Source organism: Quercus suber, unplaced genomic scaffold, assembly GCF_002906115.3.
Source record: "Quercus suber isolate HL8 unplaced genomic scaffold, Cork oak 2.0 scaffold_1056, whole genome shotgun sequence".
NCBI lineage: Eukaryota > Viridiplantae > Streptophyta > Magnoliopsida > Fagales > Fagaceae > Quercus > Quercus suber.
In genome coordinates, this window is record NW_027070464.1 from 65,461 (window position 1) to 92,022 (window position 26,562).

Here is a 26,562-nt window from a genome sequence, read left to right on the forward strand (position 1 = left end):
GTCTACAATATCAAGTAGACATATTTTAATATTCCAATATTTTACATGATAAAAATATTGCAAAATTTCACAAAAAAATTTGAATAATTATGTAACCAATGCTTTTCATAATTGTCCCCAGCTACAACTCATCAAGTTTATGTTGGAGTCTGGCTCCAAATCCTTGATTTTTAAATATATTTTCCCCATAAAAACTCAATTGGTACATGCTGCTCTTCACAAAAACACTAACTAGCTAGAACTTGCCCCCTAACTCTCAACTCTCTGCTTCTTTCAGCTATGGCTTTTTATGAGCATATCTCCGCCTTCTCTTTGGTTTTAGCATTGTCATTGTCAAGCACCAATACAAGCCTAGCAGCTCGCCACCTTTTGGACACAGGTGCAGTCTCAAGTTCAACCCTAGCACTGATACAATCTACAATCCCACCTCTGATCCAACTGAAGTTTCCCAATGTTGGATTGCCTGTGTTTCAGACTCTACCAAAGCCCAAGATGCCAGCAACATTGCCAAGCACCCAAATACCCTCTCCACCAACACGGTCAGTAACGACAGTGTCACATATGCATACCACAGTACCACACCGTTCCCATCATTGTCAGTACACTTATCTTGTATACTACCTAAAGGACCACTCTTACCAAGCATCCATAATATTCCCATTTGAGCCAACATTGCCACGGTTGCCAAACACCCACCACATACCAAAACCACACAGCTTCCAATAACTCAACCCAAAGCTAGAAAAGCCACTCATACCAAGCATCCCATAAGTCCCATCTAAGCCAATAGGCCCAACAGTACTGCCAACCCAATAAACATTGCTTTCACTCTTAAGCAGCCGTGTTATGCTTATACATTTACTTCTACAATAAATAAATAAGCCTTAAATCGATATATGATAGAGTCTTACGACCTTAGGGGTGTTTTGATCCTATTTTGTTGCTAGTTGCTACTTACATATCTGTATGAGTTGTCTTTTGTTAGTCAGTCTATGTATTACTTGCTAGAGATTGTGAAGAGTTTGTTTCTGTCTTCCTCTCCTAGCTGAAATAAATAGCAAAATAAAAGAAGTCATTTTTCATGCGTTGTTCCTCTTCTTCTTCTTTTTTATTTTTTATTTCCCTCGCCATTTTTCCTTTTTCTTGCAAGTATATGTAGGGTGATTGTTCATTGCTTTCTCCCTCTAACCACCATTTTTCTTGGGAATTCTTTATACAACCAAACTCTAAAATATTATAATTTCATTGATTTGATTGCAGGTTGCATCGATGGCACCTTTAACTTTATGATTTAACTTTGTTTCTAAAAGGGTATGAGTTATTTGTGCCTCCATGGAGAGGACTGTAATTCTTTACAATTGATGGTAAGTACGTCAAGTTCTTTATGTTGATTATGGAGATAAAAATTAACCAAATAACAACTAAATCGATGAAAAGAATATTCTAATTATGCTATGATGCGAATAATAAAACAAGTTTATTTAAGTTACGAAATGATGAAATTTAAAACCAGCAATGCCATTGTCTGAACCAAAAAAAGGTAAAGATAGCAACTAAAGATCAAATTAAGAAACCAGAACTTACAAAGCTACTTACTTGCATTAACACCTTCATAAGACAACACAGAATTATACTTGTCCACTTTGTTTTCTCTCGATTTCTCACCATCGTAAATTGGCTTCTGTGAGATTAAGTCTTCGGCTTATTTACTTCTCGAGAGCATTCATATCTTGCTATGGCTTAATTGCTATACAATAGGGCCTTACATCATTTGGGTTGTTCTGAGTTCTTTGTGGGTCTTAGCCACTCTATCTCAACAATTGGTCTTGTGGTCCTAATGCTCATTTGGATTGACTTAGGCTCTTAGCTTTCGTGGGGCTTATCTTATCCTCGACTTTTCCCATGTACTGAATCAACCCAAGTTCATAGGCTCTGCTAGCTAGGTCCATGAGATTTAATTTTACCTCTCACTTTCTAGTAGCCTTCAACTAACACGTGACAATGTTAGTGCCTTTCCATGGGCTGGTTTTCTTGAACCATTTTACTCACAAGTGGGTGTAATAAGCTTGGGTCAAATATGTATGGGTCAAAATTGGATTCTTTTAAATAGAAAAATTAATGGGCCTTGGGGATAAATTTGGTGGGCTGGACAAAACAATTGCAGGTATTTTATCTCACAGTTAGTGGGCCGGAGTGATGGGCTTTGGGCTGAATTTGTTGTCTGAAAATTTGCTACTAAAAACTTCATAAAACATATTGGGATTTTCCATTGCTTTTTTTAGAGTGTGAGTTGAACCTACCTATGGCATTGATGTTGACCCTTTTTATTTTTTGGGAACAACAAAGCAAAAATTATTGGTGTGGATTTAACATAAAAACATGATAATTAGGAAGCACTGTCGGTGAACAAAACTCACGTACTAGACTACGTAGAATTTGTTTTATTGGCACTCAAAAAAGACAACAACAAAATTGGATGTGAAAAAAGAAGAATTAAGATACTTTAATGACGTGCAAATACGAAGTGAATGAATTTCAAACTATTTAATTTGGGAAAGTAATAACAACAAAAATAACAATGACAATAACAATAACAATAACAATAACCATAAGAGAGAAAGAAGTGTTTAAGTACTACAAGTTTACAATTATTTATATACTATCAGCTGCTACTGGTTAATTGATTATGAGTTTGTTTCTATTAAGTTTCGTACAAACTATACGCCCACAAGGAGGGACTACAACATGTTGCTCATACTTCACCATCTTCTTTTGGATCACTTGCAAATCATGCCCATAACCACTTGAAAACTGCCAGACTCTTAGTGTTACAAGTGAATAACCAACTGGAAAAGAAACTAATAACAAACCATATTATCCCAAGCCTAAAGAAAGCAAGATTATGCAAAATTAAACAAATTATTTTGATATTCCCTCTCAAATACCCTAATTTCTCTCGTTTATTTTCACCCACGAATTTTGTGTGGACCTGTCCTGACCTGAATTATAAAAGATGGCCTCCCTTCACTAATTTTTAGAGAAGGAAACATGATGGGGCCTTTTGATCAAGAGCTAGAATTAGATAGTGAAGGCGTGCGAGAAAGGGAAACTTTATCAATAGCTACCAAATTGTTTTCCCTTCTAAATTCCTTCTTCCTTTTCTTGAAGTTGGAAGGCCAATAGATTGAACATCAGCGGGGATCGTTGATGACCATGGCGACAATCGTGATGACAGTTTCGGGACCTTAGGAACACTATTAACTCTCAAAGTAGTCCCTACTTTGGGCGTATCAACTAGTTTACAAGTATTTCAAGCAATTATGATTTCCAAAAATATTTACTACAAACTTTAGATGCTGTTAAAACTATACGCCTATGTCTAAAAATTCATTGGATATGTTATAAGGGTTGTATAAAGCACGTCAATACATTGTTAGGCGGAGATTTGGCTTTAGTGTTAACATTAAAAAATATATAAAATATAAAATGTTATGGTTATGGTTATTTTTACAAGTTGTGAGTTTCTATCAGTTTTGTGGATACCAGTTCTTTTGGCATTTGGGTCTCACTTAATAGAAACCTTGGAAGCTTTCTTGGAGAAATATGTGGTATGTATTTGAAATGAATGACACTAGGGTGATGTGTGTTACTTACTCTTTTTTGAAGCTTCAGCAGTATTTGGGTCATTTTTAGCATTTTAGATAGTGACATTTTAGAGAATGAGCAACGTTATTTAGAGGGTGAGCAATGTCATTTCACTTGCATCTTTATAAGGCAAATTACAAAATACCCAATGTGGTTTGGGGATATAAACATTTTGTCCACCAATTTTCAATTGTCCAATTTAATGACCTCTTAACATTTGGAACAAAATGAAATTGTTAGGGATTTCATTGGACACATTTTGTAATTCAAAGTGCAGATGGTTGTAGAACCCCTTAGCATTGCTAGTATAAAAGAACTCAAGCTTCCGCATATTGCGGGAGCAATATTATATGGCATCTTCAAAAAATATGAAAAGGTATTAACCATTTTTCCTTTATATTTTTATAAGTTTTAGAATAGTATGTAGTAGCATTGAATTTGCATAGTAATTATTATATATAATAGCATCAGTTTTTTTTGTTACAATTATTGTTTTTGATTTGTGAATGTTATTTATCTAAAACAATTTTCTTATTTTATTTCGTTCAAGATAAAACAAAAATACTAATTATGGTCTGACATGGTATTTTTTAAATGCCAAATAAATTTTTTTATTATTACTTTAATGGCCACGTTAGCATTTAGTGTGTTAATGGTGCACTTTGTCTGCCACATAGATTATTTCCTTTTGTGAGATAACGGTAAGGACCAAAACTAGAATGCTTTTTGAAATGTATTTTCAAAAAATGTATTTTCGCCTTGGTTTTAATGTTAGCATAAAAAAAGTAAAAATGTTATTGTTATGTTTATTGTTACAGGTTGTGAGTTTCTACCAAACCCTTGGCATTTGAGACCCACTTACTCGAACCCTTGGAAGTTTTATTGGCGAAATATGTGGTATGTTTTTGAAATGTGTGACACTAGGGTGATGTGTGTGTGTGAGTGAATATTTCACCTTTTTAACTTATTCATTTTTGAGGTTTTAGTAGCATTTGGGTCATTTCCAGCATTTTGGGGGTATTTTGTGTTAGAATAATGTGGTCCAACATGATATTTTATGATGTCTCTATTATCAATAAGGGATAATTACAGTAAACCCACCTATGGTATGGTCCATTTTCACTTTACCTATCCGTGGTTCAATCATTTACACTTTGCCCACCTGAGGTTAGTTCCATTAGCCTCCGTAACCCACCTCTCTGTTTGCCTTTAGAAAAACACATTTTTAGGCAAAAACAAATATAACAAGAATAAAAAAGCTAGGGTTTTTCATTGCTCATGAACTTCAATGAGAACAAAGTGGAGGAACAACACGCCAATCAAATGGCTCAATGAAATTATTTTTAATCTATAACAATATCAACAATTTCACAACAACTCAAAATTTTGAACCAAATTTTACAAGAAGACCAACATCTCAAAACAACCAACAACGTTATCAACAAAGAGATAGTGAGATAGAGATAAGCCAACAACTGAAGTGTGAGGTATAGAAAAATCCAACCGTGGATTTGGATCATGGTAGATTAGCCATGGGTTTGGTGTCGTGGTGGTGGCTTCTAGGTGCTAGATCAAAATGTAAGACAGGGAGAAAAATCCAATAAACCCTCTAGACCAACCTTTCAATCAAACCCCTTTATCAAACCAAAACTTAATTCACAATCCAACACAAAGAAAACCCTCTGGAAAATTCACCCAAACCTACCATTAACAAACCCCCAAAACCTAGGTTAGGCAAAGACGCAAAGAGTAAAGGAACCACCGTGGAGTGGTGGTGGTTGATGATTGGAGATGGGTGACCTTGGAAGTTCGAGGGAGGCTCGACCTGAGAGGGTTTCAGAAATTAGAGAGAGAGATAATTGACGACCAAGAAAATAATAATGTATAAGTCATGACCAAGTGAAGAACATTTGAGATGTTATATAGCATTACTGCAATCAAGGGAGAGAAAGAGACCCTTTAGACAAAATAGTTTCTACTTTAATGGCCTGTTTGGACGGAGGGGTGAAGGAGAGGGAGTGTAGGGGAGTAGAGTAGTATTGGCTAAAAATAAGCTAATTTTGTGCTAAATCTACTCTACTATACTCTACTCCCCCTTTCTCCTCCTCAATCCAAATGGATCATAAGAAGAAAAAGTCCATGAAAAAATGAAGTTCTCATTTCTCAGAAAGTAGATATGTAGGTAAGCAATACCTGCTAATGCAAGAAAAATGCTTTGAAAAGTAGCTAGAACAACTCATACCAGAATATCATTCTCAACTTATAAGTAATAAAATTTATTCAAAATGAAATCAGCAAGTACACAAGAAGTATACTGTTTGAAGGTAAGAGATTCATGTGTCATGTAGGATATCCTACAATCAAATTCAAGTAAATAAATTCCACTTTCTCCTGTGGTAGATAATATAAAAGGTATATTCACCATTATAATGATCACCAATTGTTGGCTTTAAATTCACATCTCTAAATAACTTGAGAAAAGTAGATTTTCATATGTAAGAATCATGTGCCTATTAGTGTATCAGTGTTTTTTATTCTCAAATTCAGAAAATGGATACAAAAAATGGAAATGAAAAAAAGAGTTTTTTTTTTTTTTTGAAGGAATTAAATAGTTTTCGTGGTTTTCATTTACATTTTTGGTGCACTTGGCACGTCCAAAAATATCGAAGTGCTTTTTCAAATTGAGTCAATGCCTTACTATCACGAAAATGCACTGAGCAATCATCTATGAACGTGTCCTATAAATTGCGTTTTGTAATTGGCATTTCAATATCCATTTAATTATTCATTAATTTTTGTCGGGATTCAGTAACCCTTGTTAATTCTGAAGCTACCTTAGTTATATTAACTTTGTAACACAATAGGAGCATATTATGGTTTTATTGTGTTATTTATTTATTTATTTTTGATGAATGTTTTATGGTGTTATATAATTCAAAAGAAAACGAGGAGAAAAATATACATTAATCGTCCATATACAACATAAGGAAATGGATCTTGTAACTTAAATTCCCATGTCATTGAAATACCAATACTAGCACACGACTAGGCCACATCTGTATTATAGAACTTCAAAAGCCCATCACTATGCATTACAAATTATAACCCATGTTGAAGGGGAGTCATGGATCATAGAACCACTTGAATAATCTTGAATCAATTTGTTGCTTTGGGCCATTGTATCACGACTCACGAGGGAAGGAAGAGTTCTACTTTCAAGTAATTCTACTCTACTCTACTCCCCCTCTTTCTCCACTCCATCCAAACGGGCCCTAAGGATCTACATTCACTCCACTGGATCTAAAAGGACATGACTCTTGGGTCTATTTGTGGTTTAAAGCCAATGAACTTTTAAAGACTACAAGAGAAACAGGGGACAACATTAGTTGCATTTGATTTACGATTAGCCTATTAAATCCACTAAAGTCATACCATATGTGCTCTTCAAAACAAAGAATCGATATGATTCTATTCTCAAAAAGTTGTATTATTTGTATTCTTCTCTTACTAAAAACTTTTTATTTATATGTGTCAAAATTGTCAGTATAACCCAACTCAGTATTTACTCATTAGGTTGTGTTTGGGAAGCAAGTTTAAAGTCAGCTTATTTTATTATTTAATTTATTTTTACTAATAATGGGTCTCACCAATTAATGTATGTTGAGACCTATTATTATGTGAGAAAAACAGAGCATGTACTATTTTGTTTTGGGAACAATGAATAATTTCACGAAGGATGGAGGTGGGGTGTTATTGAATGTGAGTCTTTGTTTGTATTTGTTTTAAATTTAAATTATATTTATTTAAATTAGTTATAATGTCAACATTTTCCATTCCATTAACTAAATTGGTAGGTGGGATTCAGGCCCTAATATTAGTGGTCTTTTACTTTTTACTGCGAGTATGAATAACAACCTACTATTTATATTAAGAAAATGTATAATTTTAAATTGGCCAAAGTTGGAAATTAACACCGTTTGTCAAACAATATAATTAGTAGGCACAATTTTCAAACTATATTTTTTACTAACATCTCGAGTTTAAAAGACTCGATTTAGAACCTATAAATCGAGTCTCAAATACTTGATTTCCATGATCTGATCACGTTTGATGTGGCATTTTTTCCATGTGATGACCACCTGGAAATCGAGTCTTTGAGACTCGATTTATAAGCCTACCCTATATGTTCAGCCTCCTTACCCCACCCCACCCCACCCCACCCCACCCCACTAGGTGAGGTGAGCTCTCTCTCCTTGGATTCTTTCTCTCTCTGATCTGATGGGTTTTGGAGTTTTTATTTTTTTCATTTGGATTTTAGGTGGTTGTTAGGGGTGGATTTGGTTGAATTTTTGCTAAGTTGTTGGATTAATGCTCTGATTTGTGGGTTGTATTTGATAGTGGTTTGTCTGTGCTTATATTTGATGGTGGCTGATTTGTGTTTGTGTTTTGTACTCCAACACTTGCAAAAATTTCATCTTTTCAGTTTGAACGTTTTATAGAACAAATCGAGTATTTAAGCATCGATATATAAATCGAGTTTCTAAAACTCGATTTCCAAGTGGACGAAGTGCCAACTCAAACCTGATCAGAACATGAAAACCGACCCTCAAAGACTCGATTTATACTTTTAAAACCGTGCCTACTAACTATATAGTTGGGAAAATGGGTTTATTCCCAATTTTGGCACTTTTAAATTGTAAGCCATTATCCAAAAAAAAAAAAAATTAATTAATTATAAGCCCCACAACAACTCACCTATGAGTTGAAGCTACGCTTAGTTTGAGTGTGGGTGGTGCAACGCAATGTAATGTCTCTGCCCATTCTTTTCGGCACGTGTCAATTTGTCAAACCTTATAGAAATCTATTAATTTTTAATGGTACAGAAACGGATTGTATTGTATTTTTGTTGCATTGGCTGTGTTCACCTATTTAGCTTGTTTTCTATGGTTTATTTTAATATACCCATTTAATTTTTTTAAAAGAATTTATGTTAATAATCTTTAATATAAAAAATACATTTTTTTATAAAAAAAATTCATAATTTAAACAAATCACAACTCGTCAAATATGACTTCTCACTATCAAAATAATTATTTCATCAATGATTAAAACGCACATAATTTCTATATTTGTCTTTGATTTGAAAAGTGATACAACATTAAAATATATTATTATTATTATCATTCAAATCCGTGTTGCCAAGATAGAGCTAGAGACTTTGAGTTGGTACATGTGTCAAGCCTCAAGGCAAACTCAAATCACATATATACTTTAACTAAATCTTATTTCTTTAAAGTGCTTATAAAAAATTCTTATATAATAATGTAAGTTATACCATAGAATGTGGTGTATAAAATTCTCAAGGCGAAAAGCACATTTTAGTCCCTACATTTTTAGGCGATTTCCATTTTAGTTCATAAATTTTATTTTTACTGCTTTTAGTCCCTATCCTGAAAAACGCTTCCGTTTTGGTCCCTGCCGTTATATCAGAGACGGAAAATGCACACGTGGCAAACGGTAGAATTAAAAAATATTTAAAATATTTTATTTTATTTTAAAATAAAATAAAATTTTAATTATCAATGATTTTAAAATAAAAATTTTAAAAATTTTAATTAAAAATATTTGTTCTTCATATTCATGTTCTTCCTCAGAAACATGATTGCCCAGAAATTCAAGATTTTCTTCTCTTTCATTTCATTTTCTTAGCATCCAAATAAGCAAAAGCATATTAAAAACCATCATCAAACCCAAATACTCTAAGACCATCATCAAACCATCATCAAACCCAAATCATCAAACCCAAATACTCTAACAAAACCCAAAACACTTAAGCAGTCCCACCTATTACTATCGATCCAGAGTTAGCGAAACGAGGACATCGGTGAAGACGTTGAGACAGACATCGGTGAAGATAGGTGAGGTGAGCTCTCTCTCCTTGGATTCTTTCTCTCTCTGATCTGATGGGTTTTGGAGTTTTTATTTTTTTCATTTGGATTTTAGGTGGTTGTTAGGGGTGGATTTGGTTGAATTTTTGCTAAGTTGTTGGATTAATGCTCTGATTTGTGGGTTGTATTTGATAGTGGTTTGTCTGTGCTTATATTTGATGGTGGCTGATTTGTGTTTGTGTTTTGTACTCCAACACTTGCAAAAATTTCATCTTTTCAGTTTGAACGTTTTATAGAACAAATCGAGTATTTAAGCGTCGATATATAAATCGAGTTTCTAAAACTCGATTTCCAAGTGGACGAAGTGCCAACTCAGACCTGATCAGAACATGAAAACCGACCCTCAAAGACTCGATTTATAGTCCAAAATCGAGCCTTTTAGACTCGAGATGTTAGTAAAATATATACTTTTAAAACCGTGCCGGGAAAATGGGTTTATTCCCAATTTTGGCACTTTTAAATTGTAAGCCATTATCCAAAAAAAAAAAATTAATTAATTAATTAATTATAAGCCCCACAACAACTCACCTATGAGTTGAAGCTACGCTTAGTTTGAGTGTGGGTGGTGCAACGCAATGTAATGTCTTTGCCCATTCTTTTCGGCACGTGTCAATTTGTCAAACCTTATAGAAATCTATTAATTTTTAATGGTACAGAAACGGATTGTATTGTATTTTTGTTGCATTGGCTGTGTTCACCTATTTAGCTTGTTTTCTATGGTTTATTTTAATATACCCATTTAATTTTTTTTAAAGAATTTATGTTAATAATCTTTAATATAAAAAATACATTTTTTTATAAAAAAAATTCATAATTTAAACAAATCACAACTCGTCAAATATGACTTCTCACTATCAAAATAATTATTTCATCAATGATTAAAACGCACATAATTTCTATATTTGTCTTTGATTTGAAAAGTGATACAACATTAAAATATATTATTATTATTATCATTAAAATCCGTGTTGCCAAGATAGAGCTAGAGACTTTGAGTTGGTACATGTGTCAAGCCTCAAGGCAAACTCAAATCACATATATACTTTAACTAAATCTTATTTCTTTAAAGTGCTTATAAAAAATTCTTATATAATAATGTAAGTTATACCATAGAATGTGGTGTATAAAATTCTCAACGTTGATATGTATAAAATTCTTTTAAGAGAACATTGTAATTTGTATCTAGGAAGCATGAACTTCCCTAGAGTGTCAAACTTGTGTTGGATATGGTCTTTATTTTTTTGAAAAATTAGGGACACTGGAGGGCTATTTCTTATAGGACACGTTTGGTACACTGTAATAATTACTACATGGGAATATGAATAAGTATTACAAGGAATACATTAAGTTGGAATGTAAAAAATATTACTATTCATTAGTTGGGTGACCATTTAGGAATAAAATTCTGAATATGTATCCACAATTTAGTAGAGTATAAAAAGAAGGTGTAATTAAATCATTTTTAAGTCAAATTTCCTAAAATACACTTATTTTAGAATGTTCAAAATAGAGCTAATAATTAATAAAAAGGAAAATTTATTTTCTTTCCTTTTGAAGATGTGGCAACTAATGGCTTTTTAGGAAATTTTTTTTAAAAAATTTATTACATAAGGTGAAAAAATAGATATTCAGTACTTTTGATAAGGAATAGTTATTCCTCATTTTGAAGAATAGCTATATTCATTAAGAATAATTATGCATTGTAATAAAAATATAACCAAACAACCGAATAATTATGTCATAGGAATGTCTATTACATTACAGTGTCTATTACAGTTTACCAAACGTGCCATTAGTTTCAATCTTAAACACTTATCTAATTATCTTTTATTTACTTGTTTGATTTAAATCTTATTCTCAATTTGTATTCAAATTTCTAATCCTCATTTGTTAGTCATGAATTCACTTTCTCATTCATTATTACTCTAAAATTAATATGTCTAATATTATATTAAATAAAATTAGTGCTTAATAATTTATATTTTGGTTTGTGGACCTGTTTGAGCCCACAAATTCGTGCATGCCATACTAGCTAGTCTCGTATTGAATGATTATTTGGATTTTGCTTTTCAAATGCATTCTATTTGGATTCTTTGTTAATTGTTTTTTTAATCTTTGTAGCTTTATTTTTTATATATATACTTTTTGTTAACAAAAACAAAATTAAATTTTGGGAAAAAAAAATCTCAAAGGATTCTAAATTTCTCAAATCATAAGTGCCCAGGCCCAAATCATAATTTCCCAGGTTCGTGCCCATGCCTAGCCCTAAATTTCTCTCAGCCTAAACCCAAAAAGTTTCTCTACTCTGTTTTTTTGCTCCCCAAAATTTTTCTCTATTCGATCATTTCATTCTCTGAAAACTCTCTCCTACGGTGTCCTCTAGGCTCCTGTTGCACAAGAAACTGTCAATGGCATTAACTCGATCATACTGTGGTCAAGCCTCAGAACCACCAAAGTAGCAGTCCCTCAAAGAGAAAGGTAAGGTTGTGGGTTTTGAATATTACTAGTCCTTGATGAAAAAATGTGATGGGTTTGGTATGGTTAACTGGGTAAGTTCCTTGTTTTTGTCTATAATAACTTAGGGATGCCTTTTATTAAGGTATTACTAATAGCTTGTAGTTGTTGGGACTTTGGGAGGGCATTTTGTGTGATGGGCTGCTTCTAGTGTTGAAAAGTTTGGGGGTAATTAACTAATTACAGTGTAGTTTGTTGTTGACATGGTAAAGTTTATGATATAATTTTGTTTATCTAATGTGGGAAGTGTGAAGAAAAGTTTCTGCAATGGTTGTCAATGAGTGAGTGTTATGTAGGTTGCTTTAGTTTTGTGAATAGGTTCAATCTTGTTGTTTGGGTGGTATTTTTGGTGAATCTTGCTTATTAATCTGTTCTGCTAGACTTTTTTTTTTTTTTAATAAAGCAGGGAAGAGGATGAATGTGAAAACTGTGGGGAGGGAAAACAGAGNATATATATATATATATATATATATATATATATATAATGTTGGGTGATTGAGTCCCTTGGAACAATAACATTAATTTCATCATAATTTGTTACAAGTAGATAATTTCCCGATGTGTGGATACTTTGCAAATTAATTTGAAACAATTGTTATGTTATTTAAGACCTATTTATATATAATACAGTATTCATTTTGCTTTATAATATTTATGTTTTACTAACATATTGCTAAATTCTTTGAAACTCAATTTTCTTAATTCATATTTTACATATAATTTTTTTTTTTGTCATAGAATTGGTTTCCAAATATTGAGGTTGGAATAGTCAATGTTTTTTACATTTGTAGGAAAGTAACATATTTATATTATTTGTAAGCTTTATTTTTTAAATTGATTAAATGATTTTGAAATTTATAAATTTAAATTCAAAGCATAAAATACTTTCATATCCTAAAATTTCAAAAATTCAAGTAACCTCCCAAATCTTCCTCAACGACTCCATTTTCACAACCAATACCAAGCCCCGTATCTCAAACACTCATTTCATTATCTCAACAAAAGAGAATCATTTGTAAATACTGCCATATAGAGAATGTGATAAAATAAAGAAAAAAAATGGTTTAAAAACATTTTCATTTATCAAGATTTAATTGTATTTAGCAAGACCATACATTAAGGAATAAAAAAAAAAAAAATCACGAAAATGATTTATTGTAAGTACAACCAATAAGCTTAATGGAAGACACTTCATTCTAGGGGGCAGCCGCAGTCTTTGTGGAAATGATTTTGGTAACCACTTACATGCTCAGTGCATAATGAATTGGAATGTACTCATTGAAAGCCAATATCAGGTCTCACTTTTTGAATGGTGGAGCTTCTAGATTGCCCAAAATGATGATTTGTACTTTTGGGCGGCCAAACTGCCATAGCCAATCCTTGGATTAGAATTTAAAGCAAAATAGAGAAATTAAAAATATTGTGCAATTGGAAAATAGAGAATGAAATATAACATACTTAGCAGCAACAACAACAGTGGCGAGCTAATATTTGAAGAGACAAAGTAGTAACAATTACTAAAAAAACTTGTAGCCCACATGACATGATTTAATTCCTCTCATTGTATCTCCTTAGCCTCAACTCAACCAACGTTTTTAGTTCAAACACAACGATCCCCTCTTCCTTTGTGTACTTTCCTCCCACTCATTACACTTTGTAGCATAGCTGTAATGCCTCTAAATCCATGGAACACCCTCTTCTCCTTCTTAACAATCATCCTTCCCCTCCTGAATCCTTCCCCTAAAAAAAAAAGATTTATTTTGTCAATAAATGCCGACATTGGTTGTCTGTTGGAGGTTGAGGCGGAGGGTTTGGGGAGGAGATGAATCTAAAGTTTAGATTTTTTTTTTTTTTTTAGTTGCTTTTTAGAAACCATTATTTTGGTGGTTTTGTTAGTAAATCAATGACATGACATAATCTGAATTCATTATAAAAGAAATGTTAAAATTAATGTGACTTTGAACGGTAGAGTTTTTCTAAGAACTATAGAAGATCTTGATTTATATAAGACCACCTCATCATCATTGTTTGCACACTTTAATTTGCACAAAACAATAATACTACAAAAATATTACTTCAAAAAAGGAAAAATAAATAAATTAAATAAACAATATTGAATTTTTAATACATGAGACAACATTGAAAGCTAGAGGAAAGTCTCAAATGACCAAACACCCTCCCCAGTTCTTTGTCAAAAGACAAGAGGAAACTTGAGGTCAAAAGAAAGAGAAAACAGTGCACTATTCTTTGTCAAGGGATGAGAGGAGACAGGTCAATAAAAATAAAAACAGTGCACTGTTCTTCGTCAAGGGACGAGAGAAGACTGAGGTCAATAAAAGGAGAAAACAGTAAAAATTAATTAAATATTTAAAAGTCAAGCATTATATTCTTTTGAGGTTTAGTACCAAGAAGCAAAGATTGGCTGCCAAAAATTAATCTAGAATCAATTAATTTGCATAAAACAATTCTATAGCCTCCAATTTTATGCTGGCAAGTAGAGGAGACCCATGAGAGCAAAATTTTGGCATCCGATTTTTCAGTTTCAAGTTGCCTGGATTCAAAATTCTGCATCAAAAATTTTTACTCGAAACTACACTACTGGTATTGAAGTTTACCGTGTGAGTGCAATTAATTATTCAAGTTTTAAGTAATTACTGTTGGTCCCTTAAATTTAACAAATAAGGGCTATTTATTTCCTTTTGTTAATTGCTATTATTGCTATTGTCTATGTGGCTAATGAAACAATAACGTGTTATTTTTTTACTACTAAGGCTACGTTTGGTACATTAAATGTGGATTACAACATGAATGCTAATTTTTATTACTGGGAATAAAATGTGTTGTAATGAAATAACTAAATCTATTCATTAGTTTGGTTGTGAGTTGTAACATTCGAATAAAACTTGTGATCTATTTTGGAAAATATCTCATTCATACAATTATATTTCCTAGAAAAATAATATATTTTAAATTTTAGAAAGATGAGTTTTTTTTTTAATGATTTTTATTCCATAATTGTTAGGTGGATATAAAAAGTTAATTAATTTGGAAATATATTAATGTTAGAAATTATTACATTTACTAAGAAATAGTTATTACAACATTTTTATTTATTTATTTTGATACAAGATAGAAATTCTATTCTAGCCTGATCTAAGTGTATATGTGTGTGAAAGCTCCCTCTTGGAGACTTGAATCTCGGCCCTTACCCCCCACACTTCACAAGCACTTATACTTGTGGAGTGACCATCACACCAAAGGTGTGCAGTGTTGCTATTACAACCCTTTTAGAGAAGAATAGTTATTCCTCATTTTAAAGAATAGCTATTCATAAGAAATAACTATTCCTTGTAATAAAAATATAACCAAACTATTGAATAGCTAAACTGTAAGAATAACTGTTACATTACAGTGCCTATTATAATCTACTAAACGTGCCCTAAGTGTTTTACAAAGCTGACTTGGCATGATGCTACATCAACTTTAAAAAAAGATTTAAAATAAAAACTTAAAACACCAAAACATCAAAATTCCCAAATGTAAACCCATTGTTCATCTCCATTCTGCCTTCTTCGCCTCAACACGAATCATCCATTCTGCCAAGAGTTCCATTTGCTTTATTTGAGATTTTATTAATTATGTTTTTTTTTTTTTTTTTTGGCTTTGGTTTTTGTTTTTGAGATTGAAGAGGGCAAGAGTGGGTTTATTGATAAAGTTGATTTTTTTTTTGGGTTTTTATTGCGTTGGACACCAAGCAAGACTGGGTCTTTGTTTATCTTTTTGGGTGCTTTTGAAATTTCATATAATGAATATGGGTTGTATTTGCACTTTCAAACACCATATTCGCTTTTAGTCTTTAACTATCATTGAATCGTCTCTCTATTTTTCTTTTTCTGTTTTAATCTTTAACTATCATTGAATCATCTCTCTATTTTTCTTTTTCTTTTTTTCTTTTTTTTTTATTGAAGCAATTGTATCTAAAACAATTGTGGTCCTTTAGTACAAATAGGATCTGAATTGAATGTATATGCCTATATAGAGCTCTTGCTCATTCGTGGGTTCCAGTTAGCTCAACTGATAAAGTCTCTGATGGTTGTATAAGAAATCTGAGGTTTAATTCCCGCATACACCAAAAATTGATTGGTGTCTTGGTATGATGATAAAAAGCTATCATTAGGAGCGGACGCCATAAGTTGAAACTCTCTCTCTCAAAAAAAAAAAAAAAAAAAAAAGAGCTCTTGCTCATTCTTTTTTCCATATGGCTTCATCATGCCTTGTGAACACTTAGATTTGGATATGAGAAGAAAATTAAATTCTTTTGTCCATATGGCTTCATCATGCCTTGTGAACACTTAGATTTGGATATGAGAAGAAAATTAAGGTTAAATTTATATTATAATCCCAGTGAAAGTGAAATTAAAGGGGAGACTTAGATTAGATTTAGATTTGACAAGATATTTTGAAATTGAAACAATTGTATTCACTATTGACTCAAAAGGGACTTTGGTATTGTGAAGATAAACCAGCCAGATTAAAGTTTGATTTTGGGTATTGCCAACATATGGCAGAGAAAGAATTGCGAGAGAGATAAAGGGAGACTTATCGAGTTTTTAATAGAATGATGAATTAATTAATTAAAAATGTGTACATGTAAATCTGTTTTAAAGTTAGTAAAATCTATTTTTCTTCTTTTTGATACAAAGAAATGTTACATCGATAATATATATATATATATATATATATATATATGTGCTACATCATTGTTCCATTACTTCCGTTAGCCATATAGGCAATAATAGTAACAACAGTTAACAAAAAGACTAATAATGCTCATTTTTTAAATTTGAGGGACCAATAATGCTCACATAAAACTTGAGAAACGAATTGTACTCGTAGAGTAAACTTTACGGACCGATAGTGCAATTTTGCTAAAATTTTACAACTTCCGATTTACATTGGTTAATTTGGTTAGTGGAATGACCCATAAGGTCATAATTTTCACAAGTCTTCTGCAATTCACGCTCACTAATAGAGAGACCCACAAGACCTATAATTTTCCGAGTCTTTGGCCAATGACTTGAAGAAACATCTATAGGTTGAAGACTTCTAATCACTTTGCACCATATAAATATCTATTTATGCCATCTTAATTCTCATCTCTTTCTATTTTTTAAATTAATGTTTTAGGTATCATGCAATTAAAAGTTCAACGATTAAAGAATGCTAATGAGATATCAAAGTTCAAACAATTAATTCTTTAGAAAAGGAGGAAGAAAACCTAAACCACTGATGCTCATTCTAAAAGGAAAAAGTCATCATAAAAAAATAAAAAAAAAACAATACATAGGATATTTGACTGGTAAAAATCTTGAACAAATAATTATATGCTTACATTCATGGAACATTAACCATAATACTTAGTGGGTTAATCCCACATTGGAAAATGAGTGTAAGTAAAACAGGTTTAAAGCTTGTGCTGTGTATCCAAGAGTAGTTAGACCCTTTTAGATATACAACACTGTAAGTTTTTTTTTTTTTTTTAAATTCTCCCCTCTCCCCGTGTGTGTGTTAAAAATATTTAGTATTCTTAAAAAAAAAAAAAAAAAAAAAAAAAAAAAAAAAAAAAAAAAAAAACATGATAAGAAATATTTAATAGCATTAGAGCACCTTCGTGGATACTCATATTATTCAAGGACTCGTTTTTAAATTGTCATGCTTTCTAATCCGCTTTTTGGAATACATCTAGGACATAAATGGAAGGTACTGGTCTAGCTATAATGATGGAATAAATCTTGTGATTCATATGTTAATGCGCATCTTCTTCTTCTTATGGGACAAGCATTTTCAAGGACATTGCATTGACTATTTGATTTTGCGTTTACTGAATCCACCACAGTATACAGTCTACAGTCTACACCCAACTCACAAGTAAAAACAAGGGGAAAATCATGGACAAAATGGGCTTTTGCCCTTTTCGGGCAAATTAATTAGCATTTTACCCCATTTTCTAAATTAAGTAGGAAAATGCCCATTTTTTAAAACTCGATTTATGATAAATCGAGTTAGGAAAAAAAAAATTGAAGCCCTATAGTGGCGCTTTAATGAGTCTATAGTAACGTTTTTAAGACCTATAGTGATGTTTTTTTAACTCGATTTCAATGAAATCAAGTTATAGGCAATTTTTTTTCCTATAACTTAATTTCATCGAGGTCGAGTTAAAAAAGTTACTATAGGTCTTAAAAAGCGTCACTATAGGCTCCTTGAAACGCTACTATAGGGCCTAACTAGATTTATCATAAATCGAGTTTTAAAAGATGAGCATTTCCCTACTTAGTTTGGGAAAGGTGGTATAAAACTAATTAATTTGCCCGAAAAGGGCAAAAGCCCATTTGTCTGGAAAATCATAGAAACAATTAATGTTGACAAGGATTATGATGAAAAGCAGTGCTGCATGGTACTCAAGCACCAAACATTAAATAACAAAAAACAATAAATAAATAAATAAACTAATTTATGACGTCTCTCACAAAACACATGAATCTCACATGTGTAGGTTTCACATACTATGAGAGGATGATTTATGAGATCGATACCCTCCCACCATATATAGTAGGAAAATAGATTGGATGATTAAATGAAAATGCAAAACCTAAGGTATTTTCTTAAGCTTATGTGTGTTGATAAGATTAGATGATTAAATGAAAATGCAAAACCAAAGGTATACCCAACGTTGTTTTAACAATCATATATATATATATATATATGGTTGACACTCTCCCTCCTTTATTTTTTTTTTTTTATTTTTAATATTCTCCTTTTGTTTTGTCCCTTATAGCATGTGAGGCTTTGTAAGTACATTAAAATAATTAACATAATATTTTTCTAAATAAACCTAAATATTCTAAATAAACCTCTAACGTCAAAGTTTCAAGAATTTTTAAAATATAATTCCAATTTAAATTATGTTACCAAAAGTGCCAAAAAAACAAAATTTGTATTATTTATTTAGATTATTTTAATAATCCATTATACTTTTTAGGATGTGATAAAACTCGGTCTTACATAATTTCATTTCTCTATGTAACATAAAGTAAATTTTCATTTTTACCATGTATTTTATCGTTCATTTTCAATTATATTGTTGATTTTGTTTTATATTTTACGTACAATATTTTATTAATCTACACATTATACAAGAATAATACTAATTTGTAATCATTGTGATAAAAAATAGTTTTCCGTCGTGCTGGATAATACTTAACTTGTGTTCAAAATAAAATTAAATAAACAATATTAAATTTTTAATACTTGAGACAACAACACTGAAAGCTAGAGGAAAGTCTCAAATGACCAAACACCCTCCCCCTGTTCTTTGTTAAAAGACAAGAGGAAACCTGAGGTCAATAAAAAGAGAAAACAATGCACTGTTCTTTGTCAAGGGATGAGAGAAGACTGAGGTCAATAAAAGGGGAGGACAGTAAAAATAAATTAAATAATTAACAGCCAAGCATTATATCCTTTTGAGGTTTAGCACCAAGAAGCAAAGATTGGTTGCCAAGAATTAATCGAGAATCAATTAATCCACATAAAACTATTCTATAGCCTCCAATTTTACGCTGGTAAGTAGAGGAGACCTATGAGAGCAAAATTTTCACGTCTTTGGCACCTGATTTTCTCAGTTTCAAGCTGGGTTGAATCAATAATTGTGCATTAAAAAATTTTAGGCGAAACTACACTATTGGTGCCTGAAGTTTACTTGTGAGTGTAATTAATCTTTTATGTTTCAAATAAGCACTATTGATGCCTCAATTTTAAAAATGAGGGTTGTTAGTCATTTTGTTAACTACCGTTAGTGTTATTACTTATGTGACTAATAGAATAATGATGTGTCATATTTTTACTACAAGTATTTTAAAAAATTGATGTGGCATGATGGAAAAAAAAAAAAAACATATAGGTCAGATTTTATTACAAATAGAATCTGAATTTGGATGTATATGCCTATATGGAGCTTTTGCTCCTTTTTCCCATAAGGTTTTATCATGCTTGTGAACACTTAAATTTGGATTTGAGAAAGAAGATTAAGGCTAGATTTAGATTAGAAACCTAGTGAAAATGAAATTAATGGGGAGACTTAGGTTAGATTCAGATTTGAAAAGAAGATATTTGAAATTGAAACAATTGTATTCACTATTGACTCAAAAGGGACTCCTTATTGCGCAAATAAACCAATCGGATTAAAGTTTGGTTTGGGTATTGCCAACAGATGGTAGAGGAAGAAGGCGAGAGAGATAAGGGCAGACTTATCGAGTTTTTATTTTTAAGTTTTTAACAGAGTGATGAATCAATGAATGAATTAATTAAAACATGTGTATGTGTAAATATATTTTAAAGTTAATTATGTGGCATAATACATGTAAAATCTATTTTTTCTTCTTTATAAAAAAGAAATGTCACATTGGTAAAAATAAATGTCATATCATTGTTCCGTTAGCCACATAAGTAATAACAATAACAACAGTTAACAAAATGACATACAATGCTTATTTTTTAAATTTGAGAGACCAATAGTTCTCACTTGAAACTTGAGGGACTAATTACTCTCGTAGGGTAAACTTTAGGGACCAATAATGTAGTTTTACCAAAATTTTATAGGCCCCCAGTTTACACTGGTTTGGTTAGTTGAAGGATCCATATGGTCATAATTTTCATAAGTCTTCTGCAATTCACGCTTGTGAATGGCAACAAACGAAGGTATCAACTACCTCTTGCTAGTGTTACTAGTGAAGGTAGTGGTCGACTAGTTGTGGACCGGTGGGGTCATGGGGTTTGGTGGGTTTTTATTTATTTATTTTGGGTATTCTAATTATAAAAGGAATAAAATTAGAATTGAATTAATTAGGTTACACATGACATGTTTTTATTTGTGAAGTATAGAGTAAAGCAGAAAAAATGAGATAGAAGATTTGGATTTAGAAGAAAGACCCATTAAGGTCATAATTTTCATAAGTCTTCATGCTCACTAATAGAGAGACCCACAAGGCCATAATTTTCCGAGTCTTTGGCCAATGACTTGATGAAACATCTCCAGGTTGAAGGCTTCTAATCACTTTGCAGCATATAAATATCTATCTGTGCCATCTTAATTCTCATCTCTTTCTATTGTTTAAATGTTTTATGCATCATGCAATTAAAAGTTTAATGATTAAAGAATGCTAATGAGATATCAAAGTTCAAACAATTAATTCTTTAGAAAAGGAGAAAGAAAATCAAAACAATTAATGTTCATTCTAAAAGGAAAAACTCATCATACAAAAACAATACAAAGGATATTTGACTGGTAAAGATCTTGAACAAATAATTATATCCTTACATTCATGGACCATTAACCATGATAATAGCATTAGGCCACCTTCGCGGAAACTCATATCGTTCAAGGACTCGTATTTTAAATTGTCGTGCTTTCTAATCTGCTTTTTGGAATGCATCTAAGACATAATTAAGTGGAATCTTTGTGGAAATCAAAAATCTTATCTATGGATCATGATATTGTAATTCATAATCTGGTACTGGTCTAGCTATTATGAGGGAATTAATCTAGTAAACCATATGTTAATCCGTATCTTCTTTTTGGTCATTTTTTAGATACATATAAAATACAGGTATATTGCGTGGTTCTTTTAAAAAAAATCATAACAAAAATATTGAAATATATACCACATATTTTTTTGAAATAAATAAAATAAATTTTGTGTTATGACCTTTTAACTCTAGTCAAGTCTAATTTAATTTTTAAAATATCATAACTTAAAATTTTTATGAGTGATTTTAGGTATATTAGAAATTTGACTACGTACATAGATCTTCCACACTAATGTGTCATTAAAAGTAAGAAAAATGCTAAAAGTACTAAAAACAATTTATAACAAATTTTAGGTAATAGGTTGTTATTTGCTGTTATGAGTTGGCAAACATTTATATGTGTTGACACGATATTGTTATACTGGAACAACAAATTTTTTCACAATGTTTATTTTTACAATTATTGAAGTGTCAATTTCTCATAAGACAAAATAAAATAAAAATTTACGAGATTGGTGCTAACCACAACTGAAAATAAATTTACTGTGAAAATATTGTAAAATCTTGTTGTTGTTACAATATTTTCACAATTGCTGAGTCTTAGTTCCTTATAGAAAAAAAAAATGTGAAGTCCACAACATTTTCACATTCATTTCATAACAAATCCTAGGTGCCAAGCTACTATTGATGGATAAAAAAGTGATATCAATGGTATGCCCAATTTTAAAATTAGTAATAACTTGTCATCTATAATTTTTTTTTTGTGTGAAAATATTGTGAATATAGTATTTCTTTAAAATAAATAATAAAATATCATATCGGGACCGACCACGATTGAAAATAAAATTATTGAGAAAATGTTGTATCATTTTGTTGTATTCCAATTTTTTTTTTGGTTTAGTCAAATTGGGTAAGCCGAAATTCATTGTTCCACTCACAATCTTCTTGGGCTAGTTTTTTGTTTTTTTAAATGCAAAATTTTAAGTGGTGATCATAGTTTAAAACTAGTAACAATTTGCCACCTATGATTTGTTATAAAAATATTATAGATATAAATAATAAAATATTAGACCAGGACCAACCGTAATTGGAAATAAAAGGTATTGTGAAAATATTGTGACATTTTGTTGTGTTCTTAGACTTCTTTTTTTGTTTAGTCAAAATTTGGTGAGTCAAAATTCACTGTTTCAAGCACAATTTTCTTCAGTTGGAATTTTGTTACTAGTTTTTTAAAACATAGTTTAAAGTGGTTGGCCCAATTTAATGCATAGTTTAAAATGAATAACAATTTGTTACGTAGGATTTGTTGTGAAAACGTTATGAATATAGTATTACTCTCTAAAATAAAATAATAAAATATCATACTAGGGCCCAACATAGCTAAAAATAAACGTAACATGAAAATATTATGACGTTTTGTTGTGTTCTTAGACTTCTTTTTTGGTAATGTCTTAATTTGTTAAGCCAAAATTCACTTTTTTAAGCACAATTTTATTGGGCTGATTTTTTTTTTTTTATCACATTGTTTAAAGTAAAAAATAATAAATAAAAACACACACACACACACAGAGTTTTACACACCCAAAAAGAAAAAAATGATGTAAAAAGCACTTTCTCCCTTTATGTCTAGGGTAATTTCATTCCCCCCTAAGCTTTAAAGCTAAATGATTTTATCCTTTATATTTTGTAAACGAGCATATACCAATGTTGTTACTGTTTTAGTTAAATCTTAATGAAATCTTATGACTCCTAGAAAATTTCATTGTGCAATGTCTTAAATGTCCCAAAATTTTTATTCGTGTATTTTGAGTTTTATGTGATGGTCATACTTGGAAATTAAGTAAGAATTGTGATGTATGGTCTCTATTTGCTACCTAGAGAACACCATTTACTAGAGGTTAAAATCTTCTAAATTTATAAGTTTATCTATTGAAAACTTCAATGACATGTTTCTTTTTTTTCTTGCTTAAAAGGGTGTTCATTACAAATTAAATAAGCTAAATATCGTAATTATACTCATAAAATAAGATGACAAAGAAGGAAATATGAATAACAAAATATTCATTGTAGATGATTGTAGGTATTTAATTTGATGAAAAGTTTCAATTATAGCATATATCACAATTCATTGTAAAATTGTAAATATTGTGATAATGTCTTATCAAAACTTAGTTATTTATTATTGGAAGATGATGACATTCGTTACCATTCGTAGTATAATTTTTCGTGAATAGATATCACCTTTAGTAAAATAGGATCTAAGAAATTATTATATTAAACAGATATTCATATGTAAATAACTATACTAAATTTAAGTACATGATTTCATATTTCTTTAAAAAAGAAAAAATTATCTTAATTTTTTTTCTTAAGGGACAACACGTGTCTTGCATGCGCAACTCAATCTAGGATTACCAAAAGTGCAAAAAAAAAATTGAAAGTTTTATTACTTATTTAGATTGTTTTAATAATCCATTATACTTTTTGGGTTGTGATAAACTCGGTCTTACATAATTTCATTTCTCAATGTAACATAAAGTAATTTTTAATTTTTACAATGTATTTTATCTTTCATTTTCAATTATATTGTTGATTTTTTTATTATATTTTACGTACAATATTTTATTAATCTGCACATTATACAAGAATAATACTAATTTGTAATCATCATGATGAAAAATAGTGTTCCATGGGACCGTGGAGCATCCATCTAGCAAGGAGAAATAATGCTAGATGATTAAATCAAAATGAAAACCCAATGGATTTATTTAAACTTGTTCGAAAAAGGTTCACGGTGAATATTTTATAGAGAATGGAGGGGATTTTTTTTTTCTTTTGTATTCTGTGCATCATTACATGCATGATAAAACATTTTTACGCGAAAAGGTAAAGTCTTGGTTTTTGTTTTGGGGGGCCAAACCGCAATACCCGGTCCTTGGATTAGAATTTAAATCGAAATAGAGAAATTAAAATATTTTTACTAAAAGCTTGTAGCCCACAATATATGATTTGGTTCCTCTCATTGTCTCTCCCTCGCCTCAACTTAACCAACATTTTTAGTTCAAACACAACCAACCCCTCTTCCTCTGTATACTTTCCTCCCTCTCATTCCACTTTTGTAGCATAGCTGTAATGCCTCTAAATCCATGGAACACCCTCTTCTCCTTCCTAACAATCATCCTTCCCCTCCTGAATCCTTTTGTAGCCTTCGCTGTTAATCCACAAGGCGAAACTCTTCTTTCATGGAAGCAAAGCCTGAATGGACCCGCTGAGGCCTTGTCTAATTGGAACCCAACAGATGAAGCTCCATGTGTGTGGCTTGGAATCACTTGCAACATCAACAAGGAGGTCGTGGAATTGGAATTAAGGCACTTGAGTTTATATGGTACAGTTCCAACTAATCTCTCTTCCTTGGTTTCATTAACCAAGGTTGTACTTTCTAGTACAAACCTCACGGGTTCAGTCCCAAGAGAGATCGCTATACTACATGAACTGAATTACTTGGACTTGAGTGACAATGCGTTAACCGGTGCAATCCCATCTGAGATTTGCAACTTGCTTAAGCTCCAAGAAATCCACCTCCCCAAGGAAATATTCCCCAAGGAATCTTTCAGTTCAAGAAACTGAAAATAATCGATCTTTCCTCCAACAATTTATCGGGTGAAATACCGGAAAATATCGGAAACTGTTCGTCTCTAATTTGGTTCGAAGTTGGAGATAACAAGCTTACAGGGCCAATACCGAGAGAGATTGGGAACTTGGAAAATCTACATATCTTGGGTCTCGATTTGAATCGAATTTCGGGAAATGTTCCTGCCGAGATATTTGGCTGCCGAAACTTGGAGTATCTCAATTTGCATTCTAATTTGATCACCGGAAACTTTCCTGGTAAGTTAAGCCGCCTTGTTTTGTTGCAGTTTGTTGATTTTTCCAATAATTTTATTGAAGGTACTTGGCCACTTCATGTACTTCCACAGCACATTGTTTTCTTTTCAATCTCAAGAAACAATTTAAGTGGAGAGATCCCTTCCTCGATTTGCAATCTCAATTTTGTTAACTACCTTGATTTCTCTCATAATCATTTTAGCATGATTCCTCCATGTTTGGGAAATATGAGTGATCTCATAAATTTGGAACTGCAAAATAACAATCTTCATGGCACCATCCCAAAATTTGTAAAGTGCAGTAAATTGAGAAGTCTTAAACTGGCCAACAATCAATTAGAAGGGTCATTGCCTTGTTCATTGGTCAATTGCAAGAAATTAGAACTTTTAGATGTTGCTAACAACAGGCTTAACGACACATTCCCTCATTGGTTGGTAAATCTTCCAGAGTTGCGGGTTCTCTTATTGCGATCAAACAACTTTCATGGTTCCATAGGCAATCACAAGACTAAATTCTCATTCCCTAATTTGAGAATTATAGACCTCTCTCACAATATGTTTCATGGTCATTTGCCATCAAACCTTTTCAAGTATTTATCAACCATGATGAATGGGAACATGAATGATGATGGATTGCATTATATGGGTGATAATTATTATTATTATTTCGGAAGAGATATGGATAATTATAATTATTATTATAACGATTCTGTTACCATTGATGTTACAATTGATATTAAAGGGAATTATATTGTCATGGTGAAAATACTAACTCTATTGAAAACTATTGATTTTTCCAACAATAGTTTCAAAGGAGAAATTCCAAAGGTAATTGGAGAGCTTGGATCACTAAAAGGGCTAAATTTTTCACACAATAATCTTATGGGTCATATACCTATATTATTTGGAAATTTAACTAATCTTGAATGGTTAGATCTCTCCTCAAACAAGCTCACAGGCAACATCCCTATACAATTGACAAATCTTAC

The 26,562-nt window shown here is 31.5% G+C and overlaps 1 protein-coding gene across 1 annotated transcript; it reads left to right on the forward strand.

The window, feature by feature from the left end:
- Positions 1-279: 279 nt before the first annotated feature.
- Positions 280-25,316, forward strand: LOC112000232 (leucine-rich repeat receptor-like serine/threonine-protein kinase RGI4). Its single transcript, XM_065769113.1, has 2 exons — positions 280-539; positions 24,812-25,316. Exons 1-2 carry the CDS (start codon positions 280-282, stop codon positions 25,314-25,316), a joined length of 765 nt encoding a protein of 254 aa, XP_065625185.1.
- Positions 25,317-26,562: the final 1,246 nt, after the last annotated feature.